This window comes from Pygocentrus nattereri, chromosome 4 (genome assembly GCF_015220715.1).
Source record: "Pygocentrus nattereri isolate fPygNat1 chromosome 4, fPygNat1.pri, whole genome shotgun sequence".
NCBI classification, from domain to species: Eukaryota; Metazoa; Chordata; class Actinopteri; order Characiformes; family Serrasalmidae; genus Pygocentrus; species Pygocentrus nattereri.
In genome coordinates, this window is record NC_051214.1 from 23,948,532 (window position 1) to 23,961,788 (window position 13,257).

Here is a 13,257-nt window from a genome sequence, read left to right on the forward strand (position 1 = left end):
GGAAGACAGTGAATGGTACGTGCTATGTAGTAACAATACTTTGGTTTTCCTCCGTATAACAGTTTATGTTTACACCAATCAGGCATAACATTATGACCTTGTTTCTATGCTCACTGTCCATTTCATCAGCTCCACTTACTGTATAGGAGCACTTTGTAGTTCTACAGTTACAGACTGTAGTCCATCTGTTTCACTGATACTTTGTTAGCCCCCTTTTACCCTGTTATTCAGTGGTCAGGACCCCCATGGACCCTCACAGAGCAGGTATTATTTGGGTGGTGGATCATACTCAGCACTGCAGTAACACTGATCTGGTGGTGGTGTGTTAGTGTGTGTTGCGCTGGTCTGAGTGGATCAGACACAGCAGTGCTGCTGGAGTTTTTAAACACCTCAGTGTCACTGCTGGACTGAGAATAGTCCACCAACCAAAAATATCCAGCCAACAGCGTCCTGTGACCACTGATGAAGGACTAGAGGATGACCAACACAAACTGTGCAGCAGCAGATGAGCTATGGTCTCTGACTTTACATCTACAAGGTGGTCTGACAAGGTAGGAGTGTCTAATAGAGTGGACAGTGAGTGGACACAGTGTTTAAAAACTCCAGCAGCACTGCTGTGTCTGATCCACTCAGACCAGTGCAACACACACTAACACACCAGCACTACATCAGTGTTACAGCAGTTACTGAGAATGATCCACCACCCAAATAGTACCTGCTCTGTGAGGGTCCATGGGGGTCCTGAACACTGCAGAACAGGGGGGGCTAACAAAGTATCAGAGAAACAGATGGACTACAGTCTGTAACTGTAGAACTACAAAGTGCACCTATACAGTAAGTGGAGCTGACAAAATGGACAATGAGCGTAGAAACAAGGAGGTGGTCAGAATGTTGTGCCTGATCGGAGTATATCATTTACTTCTGATGAATCCATTAATCCCCCCCTTAGGTTTTTAACAGGGTTATCAACTTTGTCCAGTCAGGAACTTTCCAAATAAACTGCTCCGATAGATGTCAGTTCCATACATCCATGCGAAACAATAATGAGAACCCATAGTGAGGAGGGGTTATATTACTTTTAATCAATTCAGCTAGCTACAAAATGTCAACCACTTCACAGACTGACAGGATACAGAGGGAGTTATTAATATTACATGCTTCGAGGACATCAATCTCACAGTTTAACTTATGTGTCATTCAGGTAAGGTATTTATTTGTCTTCGTGACTATTCAACATCTCAGCGATTTGGTGTGCATAGCTCTAAGTACAGAAGCAACAAAAAAAAAAAAAACCTCTTGTAATTATTTTTTTTATGGATTATTATCATTTTTTACCAATAACAAACCACACAGGGAAAGAAAACTAACAGGATACAGTCTTCTTAAAAAAGTAAGGTCTCTCAGAAATATGCGTCTTTGCTTTACATTGCAAACGTTTATTTATTTAATTCTTTTTTTCAGAGCATCCAAAACCTATGATACAGTAAACAACCAGTCCCCACCCTTCAGCACTTAAGTCAATCTTCACTGAGCTGCATAATCATTTAGAAAACAGGTCATTTTTGCAGAACCACCACTTTTTGTCATCTCCGTTACATTTCTTCATTTTGCATTATTTTACAACGATGGTCACAGTCTGTAAATATATATTGACAGAGAGAGTTGCACTATTGCAAACTTGCAGGAATATGGAACGTTCAACTGTGTCCTAATACTGAGCATGCGTTTGTTGATTTTTGCTACTGCCATGATATTTTTTTTTTCATATTTTTAAAACAAGTTTTATTTATAAGACTCTAAAATCTACCATTTGTCATGCATAACGCACAGTTCACATCACTTGGAATGCAATGTCTATTACAGCTACAGAATCTAGTTGCACATTGTCTAAACAGTAACTGATTATGGGTGTGATGAGGGAAATGAACCAAGGACAGACATTGTTAGTGCTTTTTGTATTGGTATCAGCATCATCATATAATTAGTCATCTTTTACCCCTTCATCATTTGTCATGACAACATCAAAATAAGGAGCATGACAGTAGCCTAATGGAATGACACAGTTTTACTAAGACGATACTGAGATACTGAAAAGGAAAGACAGCTTGTATAGCATTCCTATTATATAGTTCATCCAGCAAAGAGGCGATATATATATGCATATGTACACACATATAAGTATATATGTGTATACATACATACATATATGTATATAGGTGATAAAGAGAATAAAAACTTCACAAGTGAGCTAGAGCCATCGAGTCAGCACTATATACAACCTTTGGAAAGAATGATACGGAGTATAAGAAATCATTTACGAGGACAATCATTGAAAAAGCAGACAGACAGCACACAGAACAACATTTACAATGGGGGGGAGGTGATATGTGCATGTGTGCAAACCTAGAAGGTAAATACCATGATAAAAGCATGTTTGTGCCTTTTGACAAACTGCACGGTTGGTAAAAGCAGGCGGTTGAGATGCTTAGCCGCTGCCAAGCATCTTTGTGGCCCTCTGGTTGGCTTCGTCAATCCTGGTCTTGTTGGACTCGGCCTGGTAGAAGACGAAGAGTAAAGAGAATACATTATATACATTGTATACCTTTGAGTTGTGGCTATATTTGTACTTGTAAACTGCACTTTTTAAGAGGAAATATTTACATAAATAGCATGAGTGGATAAAAACGAATCACTTAGAAAACTGGCACAGTGTTACAGAAACTTCCGATCTTTTTAGCCCAATCCCACTTCACCCCTCATTCCTCCCACTTAGTCCTCAGCCCTCTGTTTTGCGGTAGGGTGTCTAAGTTTTTGCTGAGATAGAGGGGTAGGTTGAAGTGTTAGGGCTACATGGCCCCCCAAACTGAGATTTTTCAGAAACTCACTGCAAACTGAGTGTTATGGGGAAAAATTGAAACCAGCAAGATGGCTGCACAAGCGACCAAACAAACACACAAATGTGCGAATTTTCACCGTTAACAAATGATGATAACCATTGTTTTCTCTTAGTTTAATGTCTTTTCAGTGTATTATGGTCATTTTCTTCATAACAAGCATTAAAAAATCGCTAATAGCATGCTAATGTCTCGGTAGCTAGCTAGTTAACTTTCCCGTTCTACCTTAAATAGTCTAGAAGTTCTAAAACCTGAAGCGCCTAAAATGTAACTTCTGTACCATTTAAGGTGGAATGGGAAAATTCCAACAAGAGGCTGGTGAACAGCTGACTTCAGCTTCAAATCCCGAAAGAATTAGCGGGAGGTGATAATAAATAATTGTCTCCCTTCTTTGAAAGAATATGATGCCCTAAAAGTAACTAAAGCCCAGCAGTGAGGAGCCAAACTTTACCCTCCTCTGCTACCACTGAAGACGGCTCACCTAAGAGCTGCACTAGTAGCTGGTAATAAAGCATATTTTTTTATTTTATATGAGGGTTGACCCATTTCGTAGGAGAAGATTTCAACCACTACCCCTTGTAACTCAATTCCAAGGGGTTAGGGTGACACTCGAAAACAAGGGCTAGGTGTAAAAAGAAGAAATGTGACTGGGCCTTTGTCTTAAGATCTGACAGGTCATGATAAGATTTTTCACAAACTCGTATTACAGAAGCAAAACTGATATTAATTTAATAATCTTATCTTTATCTTACAGCGTCTTATGTCAAGTTAGGAAATCTAACTTTGTCGATTGAAGTCGACAATCAACTGTCGTGTCTGTTACCTAGCAACTGAGCATACGCGCACAGCTGAAACGTAAACACGTAATCCAGTTAGTTAGCCAGACAGCTAACGTTAGCTACTGAGGTAAAAAGGTCAAATAAAACTAAAGTTTGATAAACTGAGAGTTGAGAATGTTTCAGCGCTTCGTGCTGTTTATTCGAGAGTCGCCGCTCCACAGTTTCAGTTTCATTTCCCAAACGCTTTAGCCTGGTGTGCTAACGTTACTCCTCCTGATAAACATACACTCATGCAGCTCTGTCTCCTCATTATTCACCACCATCACTGTAATATTTTATCTGACGAGTTTTTATCAATTAACACCCTAAAGGCAATAAGAGGGGATGGTGGAGATCAAGTCTGCAGCATCTGAGTTCTTAAAAAACGCTGTTTAAAGAAAAACCTCACAAGTCAAAGCTCCTTGTTTAATGTAGGTAAAAGTAGCGTCATTCCAGTTATAGTGAACTGTGCTGCCTATCACGATATAAAAAAATAGAAACAGAGGGTTAAAACAGGTTAAGACGCTATGGGGTTTGTCTTAAAGCTAAGAAGATATTTATGATATCTTGGCAGCTTAGGATGTTTCTGTAATACAATTTTCTTATCTGGAAATAAGATTACAGGCTTAAGAACTGTTGCTCTGTAATGGCTTCTGTCCTTAACTTGCCATGACAACAAAGCAGATATGATATGATCTCAGACTTAAGGATCTTCTGTAACACGACCCCAGATCACTATATGTGAAATGTATGTAGATCTGGAGTAATGCAGCATTGCAGCATCAATGAACTGTGAAAATATACTGACTCTAGCACTTATTCTCAAAGCTAGCTCCTACCTTGTCCATGATCCTGTCAATTTGGCGATTCTGGGTGTCAATCTCATTGCCCATATCGAGGGCCATGTGGCGCAGGTTACCGATGATGCCTCCCACTTGCTCCAAGTTCTCATCCATCTCATTTTCCCTGGCATCATCTGTTACCCTGTACAGAAGCACACGTAGCAACGTAGTGAGCATGTATGCTTTCCTTTCTCTTCCTCAGAGCACCATATTAACTTGCATCACATATCCAGATTATGTTGCTAAACACTAAGAGGTGCTATACATTTGACATCCCTTTGCCTTTTCAAGCCTCACAGTTGCCTTGCACTTGTTCAGTTCCCCACTGACCATGTGTCTTGGAACCCAGAGGTTCCCCTCACCTGCGGATGAAGCCTCCACTGATGGCCATCTGTTCCCGCTCATCCACCACACGGGCAGGCTGGCTGTTCACCACGCCATCCTGGTTGTTGCCCCACGCCTTGCTGCCTCCGCTCTTCATTCTGCGCAGGAGTCAATGGGAGCATGAGCACAGAAGTGACTGGAAAACCTCCGTATGAGCAGAGCTTCTGCCCACACAGACCAGCAATACAAAGAAACAACAATGGTCAAATGCTGGACTACCAAGGCAAGCGATCACAAGGACAAGCTAATTCTCCTATCACTTATCTCTAAGATGCTACATCTCGTAGACATAAAACATACATGGCTTGTTTGCTGAAACACATACCTTTCTTTAAGAGATGGAAAATAAAGGGGAACTTAGATAACTAGCAAAAGAAAACAAGGGACTCAGAGGTCACCCTTGCATTACTTGTTGGACTGCTTCCCTTCCCCAGTGCTTATGAGTTGTTCCCCCTCTCAGATTATGACAAATAACAAAGACGACAGGCCTTGGCAGACAGACAACACAGAGTAACGGGACTGCCACATCGTCAGAGACAAAGCGCAAACAACTGCAAAAGAAAAGAAACTGGAGGGATGAGAACCCATTCCTAGGTCACCATTTAATTTGGACTCTTTTGTATTTATAGAATATTATTATGTTTATCATATACGGTAGATTCTAGTAGACTGGTCATTCTGACTAAACTGATAACAGAGAAAGAATCAACTGTCGCTATGGTTAGTCTCTAATGGAGTGTGTTTTCCTAAAATTCTCCTAAACATATTATTCTGTTGAACATAGTTAACCCTCTATTGCACGATGTTGCCTCTAGGCAACAAACACATTTTCCTCACTTTATACTAACATTATACATATTTGACACTTTTAAACCTCTGAAGTATGTTTGTTGCCTAGAAGCAACATTGTAGGGCAGTGGAATGGATTTAGACAGTCACAAACCAAGATCTCACCATGGCTTTATATCATTTCTTCCCATTGCAGCACAATGTTACCTCAGGGCAACATACCCCAAATTGGCCCTGCACACATTAGTATTATATTATTATTTGGTTTAATAATGAGGTTAATTTGCAAGGAAAATTAATCTTTTTTTTAACTGCGCTCATAATGCGTGCAGTAGAGTGTTAAGCAAATGATGGAATAAGCGCTACTCCTACATGTATCACCATACTCCTGAGCAAAGCAGGTGAACCCATCATGAGGTTACCATGTGGATCTTGTTTGCCACCACTGGCTTGTGAGAATCCTGTCCTGTTGGACAAAATGACAGGCCGGGGTTCTTTCTCAGCGCACAGTCGTGTTGAGCGTCTAAAATGAGCCCAAACATTTTATTGTGTTATTGTTTGATAACAGCTCAGTGATCCTGGATTCCGGATCTTATTCAATTTGATCTAAACGGAGATAGCCAGGCCTCCCACTGCAGTGTTATTTATAGATATGGACTACGGCTACAGTTCCCCCGTCTCTCCTACTCTCCATCTTCGCAGTGCATTAAGCTGTATGTAATGTGGCAGGGCATCTAATGTTCTAACCAGTACATACTGCCTGGAATGTTAATATTTACTATACTTGCTATGTTTTCCTATGAAGAGGACAGTGAAAGAAGAAGAAGTGTCTGATCTAAATGAGAGACAAATGTACAATGTACAGAGAAATCCCCCCCTCCAAAAAGATTAAGATATGCTAAAACTGAATATCATGACTTTACCAATAGCTCTAGGCTGATTTCACTACACATAAGAAAGAAGTAAGGTGATTTGTTCGGCTGTATCAACTGAGGACATTGGCAGTAAGGGCTATCAAATTAAAACAGAATATATCTCCACTGTAGCTCTTTCTGCCTGACCTAGATCTGGTCCGCGCCCCCCTTTGGGGATAACCAGTGAAAACACAGTTCTATCCACTGTACTGCGGCTGAGGACCAAATCTCTGGGTCTGTATTTTTCCTTTCCTACCACTTGCATGTAAAGCCCTAACGACTAAATGATATATCTGCTTTCCTGACAAATCAAGTTTAGGTCATCAGCAGTGTTACTGTTATTATACATCATTGTTTAACAGGTAGCAACATTGTCAATAGCAAGAGTTGCATCAACATGCATTTGGCATTCAGGGACATGCTTTTCCAGTCATACGAGCCAGTGGCATTGATGGATGTGCTCTCAAAGTTGCAGAGAAATCGCACTGCTGCTTAAGTCGGCCTATTTCATGCGTCTTGGATAAAAAATTGTGAATGGTTTGGGATTTGTCAAATAATAGTCTGATTATAAGTTTGATTTATGAGGGATTGTGTATGTCTCATCTATCGAAATGAAGATAACCTGGTTCACATTCAGCGAGAAGGACTATAGGCCATGTCACTGGTTCCTGTCCATGTTCAGAGTTGCTCTACTTTCAACATCTGACACTTGGACAGCCAACTAATTCAACTTTGGCACATCCATACAGTTTTTATGCTGGATTCTTCGGCTATTCAGATTTCGGTCCTGAAAGGTCCAGCCTTTTATTCTTTGCATGCGGTTCTCAGATAGGGGTGTGTGGAAAGGTCAACCCTTGGGATCAGTGCAGCATGCCTTACTTCATATATCTGATGGGTAATCTCTCAGTCACAGAGGACCAGGAGGCAAGGCTGCAGGGCAGTTGTGTGTGTGAGAGAGTGTGGGTGCGACCATGCCTCATGCTCATCAATTCCTCTGGGGCAGGTCATACTGAAGAGCGTGGGTGGTGAGTCTGGCTATTGCTGGCAAGGGCTACTAGCCACTAAAAAATCTCTTAAGGCGTATTTCTATTACAATTTTTTTTTTTATTTTTAGGCAGGCAGGCAGGCAGGCAAGCAGCACCTACTTGTTACATGGACAGGAGCAAAGACCACAGAATTTTCCTAGATCGTTCAAATTCTTTTCTGCATCCTTCATGTCCTTATTGATTTGGTCCATCCCCTCTTCGATGCGCTCCAGTTGTTCTGATTAAACAACAAGCAATTTATCCCCCACAGAACGAAGCACGTGAGAAGAAAACAGGGAGGAGGAAAGGAAGGAGGAAAGAGAGGACAAAGAAGAGAAGACAGAAAGAAAAAAACTTCAGACAGTCACTGTGACAAAAGGAAAACGAAAGGAAAGGAAAGAAAATGGACGCCACCACATACGCAAAAGACCCTTCCGTCACATGGTCAGTACCTACTTGTTACACGGACATATGAAAAGGCCACAGCATTTCCCTAAATCTTTTAAATTTTTCTCGGCCTCCTTCATGTCTTGGTTGATATGGTTCATGCCATCTTCAACACGATCGAGTTGTTCTGGTCAGGACAAAGGGATGACAGCAGTGGAATGAATTTTATTGCCTTTATTTTTTTGGAGAAATGAACACTATCAAGCTGGGCGCGACTCAGCTACAATGTACCTAGTGGGGACAACATGCATTGGAATGGATCTACAAATGCTGCTGGAAACTATTCCATATATTCCACAAGGATAAATCCGTTAAAAGCGTAATAGGCTGGAGGACAAAAAAAGCAAATAATTGTTGGCTGTTAACACTTTCCACAGTGCATCTGAAACAGATCCCTGAGGTCAAATAGAGAGAGAGAGAGAGAGAGAGAGAGAGAGAGAGACAGCATGTCCCACAAGAGTCACTGTAGGAGGGCAGCAGCTCAAAGCTGTGTGACTTTAATTAGACCTCAGGATGGAATTAAAGACTGCCCTCATCTTTCACCCAGGGCTTAAGGGCCGTAACACGCTGAGTCATTCAGCGGAGGCTTAATAAGGCAATGTATGTAGCTCTTGGTTTGTTTGTCTGGGTGGGGGTAAGGGATGAGCATGACAGAGGTGGCTGTGTGACCTGTGGTGATGCAGTCTGGGATTGTTTGGCCACGCGAGCAGGGCGTCTAATCCGTGACCCGTAGAGAGGAAGTCTGGTGTGGTATGTTGTAAGGGAGAAAAGACAAAGGCAGACTGTGGATGGGTTCGGGAAGAAAATAAACTGCAACGCTAGTCAGAGTTGTAAAATCCCTGGGATTGAACCCAAAGCTTTGGTCAATTAGTAGCTTAAGAAGAATATTATTGTAATATTTGTGGAGAAATGCAAGGAAGGTATTCATTTTCATTTGTAAAATTTAGCCTTACTTCAGGTACAACAGTTTCTCAGCCTGCTTTGCCCCCACACCCTTTCTTGATGAAAGTGTCAGACTACAATGTCAAAGAGTAAGCCTGGCTTAACAGTACCTCATGGCTAAGGGGCTCGTTTAAATAGGCTTTCGGTGGCAATCCCTAACGTCTGGAGGAGGAAGAGCTGATCCCTTTCATAGCCATACTGCACAAGAGTAATCATCAGTCTCTGAGTGGGGGCTTTCCCACACAGCAGCCAATCAGAGCGCCCGACTCAGGATAATGCCCAATGCAAGGCCAATTAGAGTTTCCTAAATCACACTTAGATAAACAAGCTAATGTATGCCTTTAATGTGGGTCCACTGCAGCGTTGGAAGAATTATTGGAAACCAGGAATCTGTTCATACGCCAGTTAATTAACCAATAAATCATAAGTAAGATATAATAAATGAGGCATTCAACCAGGGATTATACAAAAAAGGATATTAGTGTGTTCTATGGGAAACGTTTGTCTTTACCAGCTAATTCGATCGTTTTATTTTTCCCCACACAGAGAAAGAAACTCAGTTTAGATTTAAAACGTTGGCCTTATTTACGATGATGGAACAGTTGTGAACTGACCAGTTGTAGGATGGAAAAAGTTGAATGCAGACAATCAATGAAGAGTCTTAGTGGCCGTATGATACGCATGTGCTTTTGTTAGTGAAAATAAAAAAAAAATGGATTCTAGAGAATGTCTTGAAGTTAAGAAAGAAGCAAACTTGTCAGCAAAAGCATAAAAAAGATTTAGAAAGTTGTTAGTCGAAAGAAAGCAGAGGAAATGAACATTTTAAACATTGGAAGGAAAGATATAATTACCGATATCAGTTAATTCAGAGATGAGTGTTAATTAAGCTATCAGCCATTACAATGTGTGTGTCATTTAGTGTGAATGAACGGAAAACTGCACATGAATATAACTACACATATTACAGTCAAAGTGTGAAACGCTGATTCAGAGTTAACTTGTGTTTCAGGAAATCATGCTTGGTCATCATCTGTCTGTAAAGCGTTTGGACTTACCTCCTTGCTCATCCAGCATAACCAAAGTCCTGATACCAGCATCTTTACTCTATGCACCAAGAGGCATGGAGAGGTGGCAAGGTGGCATGGAGGTGAGGGAAGAAGAAAGAAGGAAAGAATAGAAAGACAGAGGTAAGATCAGTAGGAGAATCTTACAGGGTTTCTTTAAGAGTTGGAGTCAAGGAAGCAGGACTTTGTTGAGGAAAACCGTGAAAGGTCCAGGATCATGAGCAGTCAGTGGTTAAGGATATGTAGACACAGTGCACTGCCCTCTTCCTACATATGAACGTGTGGAAGCAGTCAGCTAATAATTAAGGGAAATAATAATTGTGGTCTTAATATGGAGCCTTTCTGAAAAACACTGGTTTGTCAGGCCTTAACATATCACTGCTGCTGTCACAAAAGCTTATAACTCTGAAATTGTACCTTTTTCATTTTGTTTTTGGACCATTTCTGTTGGTCCACTCGTTGTATGTTCACAAAAAGAAAAGGGAAGCTGAGGTTTTCAGTTAGCCCGTGTGTGGTGTTGGGGTCTGTGGGACCATTTTCAGTGTTTACTAAAAGAAAAAATTATGCGATTTATTATTATTTCAACCTCATATTTCTTGGCCTTTGCTCATTTTCTGAACATATAAAATAACACATTTTCAATGACTTCACTCTGTTCACCCCCACACATTTATATTACACGTGGTGATGGGGTGAACATGCGGGGAATAAAAGTGTGGAGGTGCTGTGTCCCTTCACTCTGTTCTCCTCCAACATGGCCTGCTGTTAGGCTGACAACATGGACAGGCTGCTGACTGGCTACAGCTGCTAAAGGAGAACCCTACATTGGCCACTTGTGATATTTTAAACATCTGTTTTTACATAAATTGTGTCCTGCTGTCCCCCCCAGACCACCGAGTTACAAACAGCATCACCACACAAGCATTAGTATTTTAAAAAAATTGAAAAGATGGAGTTATTAGGTTCTGCTACAACAGTGACGATATACTGAAGGGTCTCCAGATGTGATCCCTGTGCCCATGTGCCTGTTGTCCCGCAGCAAACTGCGGGTCTCTAGAAAACTGTTTGTAGAACTTGTGAAACATTATGGTAAAAAAAAAAAAAACAAACAAAAAAAAAAAAAACTTTATTTTCTACAGCTGGGATGTTGTGCACTCATTGCTCATTGCCAAGGTCACTGTTGACAGGCCAGATGGGGGTACAATTTTGCAACATCCCTAAAGCATTCAGGGGATTAGGCACCTAACTCAGGGGCTCAGCAGCAGCCGTCAAATGATGGAGCGTACTGATGTTAAAATCCAAAGCTCTTTCATTGCCAACTCTGCCAGCTGAGATTTAAAGGAGAAAACGTCTGATTTCAGGTGCTGAGCCCCCTATACTGTAAATCACTGCTATCCACATAACAGTCAATGACACGCTGAAAAAATTGAGAGGTCAGCTCAACTTAAAATTATATAGTCACTGATTACATGTTTTTTCTTGAGTTGACTCAACTTTGAGTTCACCCACCTCAAACTTCTTAGTTGTGTCAAAAATTCAAATTTGCACTTTTTTTACTCAGTTTCCCCACTAGCCGGCACTCCTTCTATCACACAGTCCCGTCTGGCATATTTTCCTTTTGGGCTTCTAGATATGGACTATCTATGGTATTACTGGGATTCAAACTCAGAACCTCCTGATGTTGGGATGAATTATTAGACAGTTGTACCACATGAGACGATGCCACGCTTTAAGGCTAAAGCAACAAAAAGCACAAAATCTGAATTCCTTCCTGTGTTCCTGAGTGGTGCAGTGTACTAAGCCATCAGCTCAACAGGAGGTTGTGAGTTTGAGCCCCAGCAGTGCCACAGCCATCCACAAGGGCATAACCAAGAGGGAAAATGTCTAGCAGGATTGTATAATGGGAAGAGTCCTGGCTAGAGGGGAAGTTAAGTATAAAAGACAAGTTCTTTTTATTCAAGAACCTTTTGACTCAACTAAGAAGTTTGAGTTGGGTGAACTCCTGTGTCCTCAAGTTGAGTCAACTCAAGAAAAGCCATGTAATCAGTAAGTATATAATTTGAGTTGAGCTGACCTCTCATTTTTAACAGTGCAGGAATAATAACATACAAGTGGCTAGACTTTGGCATAGAGCTAAAGGGTAGGTGCTTACTTTGCTTTAAATGTGTACATAAGTTATCAAGTAAGGTGAGGTTAATTATCATTTAATCCAAGGAACTGCCTTTCAGAAGCCTTTTCACCTTTCATAATGCTATGTGGTTAATAATGGTGATAACAGTTAATGTAGTACAGTGATGACAGACAAACTTTAGTGATTTAAACGTGTGGAATAAAAGCACAAAGCCAGGCACATGAGTCTGTCATTCATTTCAACACAGAACAAAGAGGTGATTGCTTCATGAACAGATTTCTACATTATTAATTCAGTTAAAGCACAGTCAGTGATTACTAATGAATGTGGTGAACCCCCACTGCTCCGCTGGGGTGTGGCTGTGACACACTGAATCACAGATGTTGATGTACTAAATAGTAAACACTCAATTCTTTAGTTATTGATTAGATTTGATGGACATATTGACTTTTGCTGCCCTGCATTTAACCCTGTTTGGTCACTGGGTCTCAGTACACCTTTTATTTTCATAAAAACACTTTGAATAAGGTCAGTAAAGGTATTTACTGTCTTGTTTTGTGTCATTTATAAGTATTTGATAAATAGAACACCTGGGCTTGCAGAGCGTAAATCAGGAGAACTACTACATCAGCATTTTGAGCAGGAAACTCAGAATCGATGTTTTGGGTAGGCAGTTGCACAGTGGCATAAATCAGGCCTTACACCCAAGCAGCAGTATGAGCCCTGAAATTGACTTAAAAAGATCCCTGGGGGTTAATGTGTTAGCACCGGGCTAAATCTCCAAACAGTGCTAGAACATCTGGTATAAAGTCAATGTGCTTTCTGGAGTAAATAATGCAAGAAATTCACATCTAGTTGTTGCTAGATGAACATAATATGATGCATTTGATTAACGGAAACCAAAGTAGGTTCAAATGGGAGCCAGTTAAGGGGAGTTTCGCCCCTCGGTCACTATGACTAATCAGTGGCTGAGTGTTGTGCTGCTCTCCAGGCCCATCTTTCTGTCC

The 13,257-nt window shown here is 41.0% G+C and overlaps 1 protein-coding gene across 2 annotated transcripts in view; it reads right to left on the reverse strand.

Annotated features, from left to right (window-relative positions):
• Positions 1-1,057: 1,057 nt before the first annotated feature.
• The window catches only part of snap25a (synaptosome associated protein 25a), a 32,843-nt gene continuing 20,643 nt past the window's right edge, over positions 1,058-13,257 (reverse strand). Inside the window, exons 4-8 of one of the 2 annotated variants that reach the window (XM_037537751.1) lie at positions 10,111-10,159; positions 8,123-8,240; positions 4,917-5,036; positions 4,552-4,696; positions 1,058-2,554 (exon numbers count right to left, since the gene is read on the reverse strand). In XM_037537751.1, coding sequence (XP_037393648.1) covers positions 2,486-2,554; positions 4,552-4,696; positions 4,917-5,036; positions 8,123-8,240; positions 10,111-10,159 — 501 coding nt within the window. In that variant the 3' untranslated portion in view covers positions 1,058-2,485. Of the gene's footprint in view, positions 2,555-4,551; positions 4,697-4,916; positions 5,037-7,786; positions 7,905-8,122; positions 8,241-10,110; positions 10,160-13,257 lie in introns of both variants that reach the window. The other variant, XM_017718442.1, reaches the window with a different exon arrangement.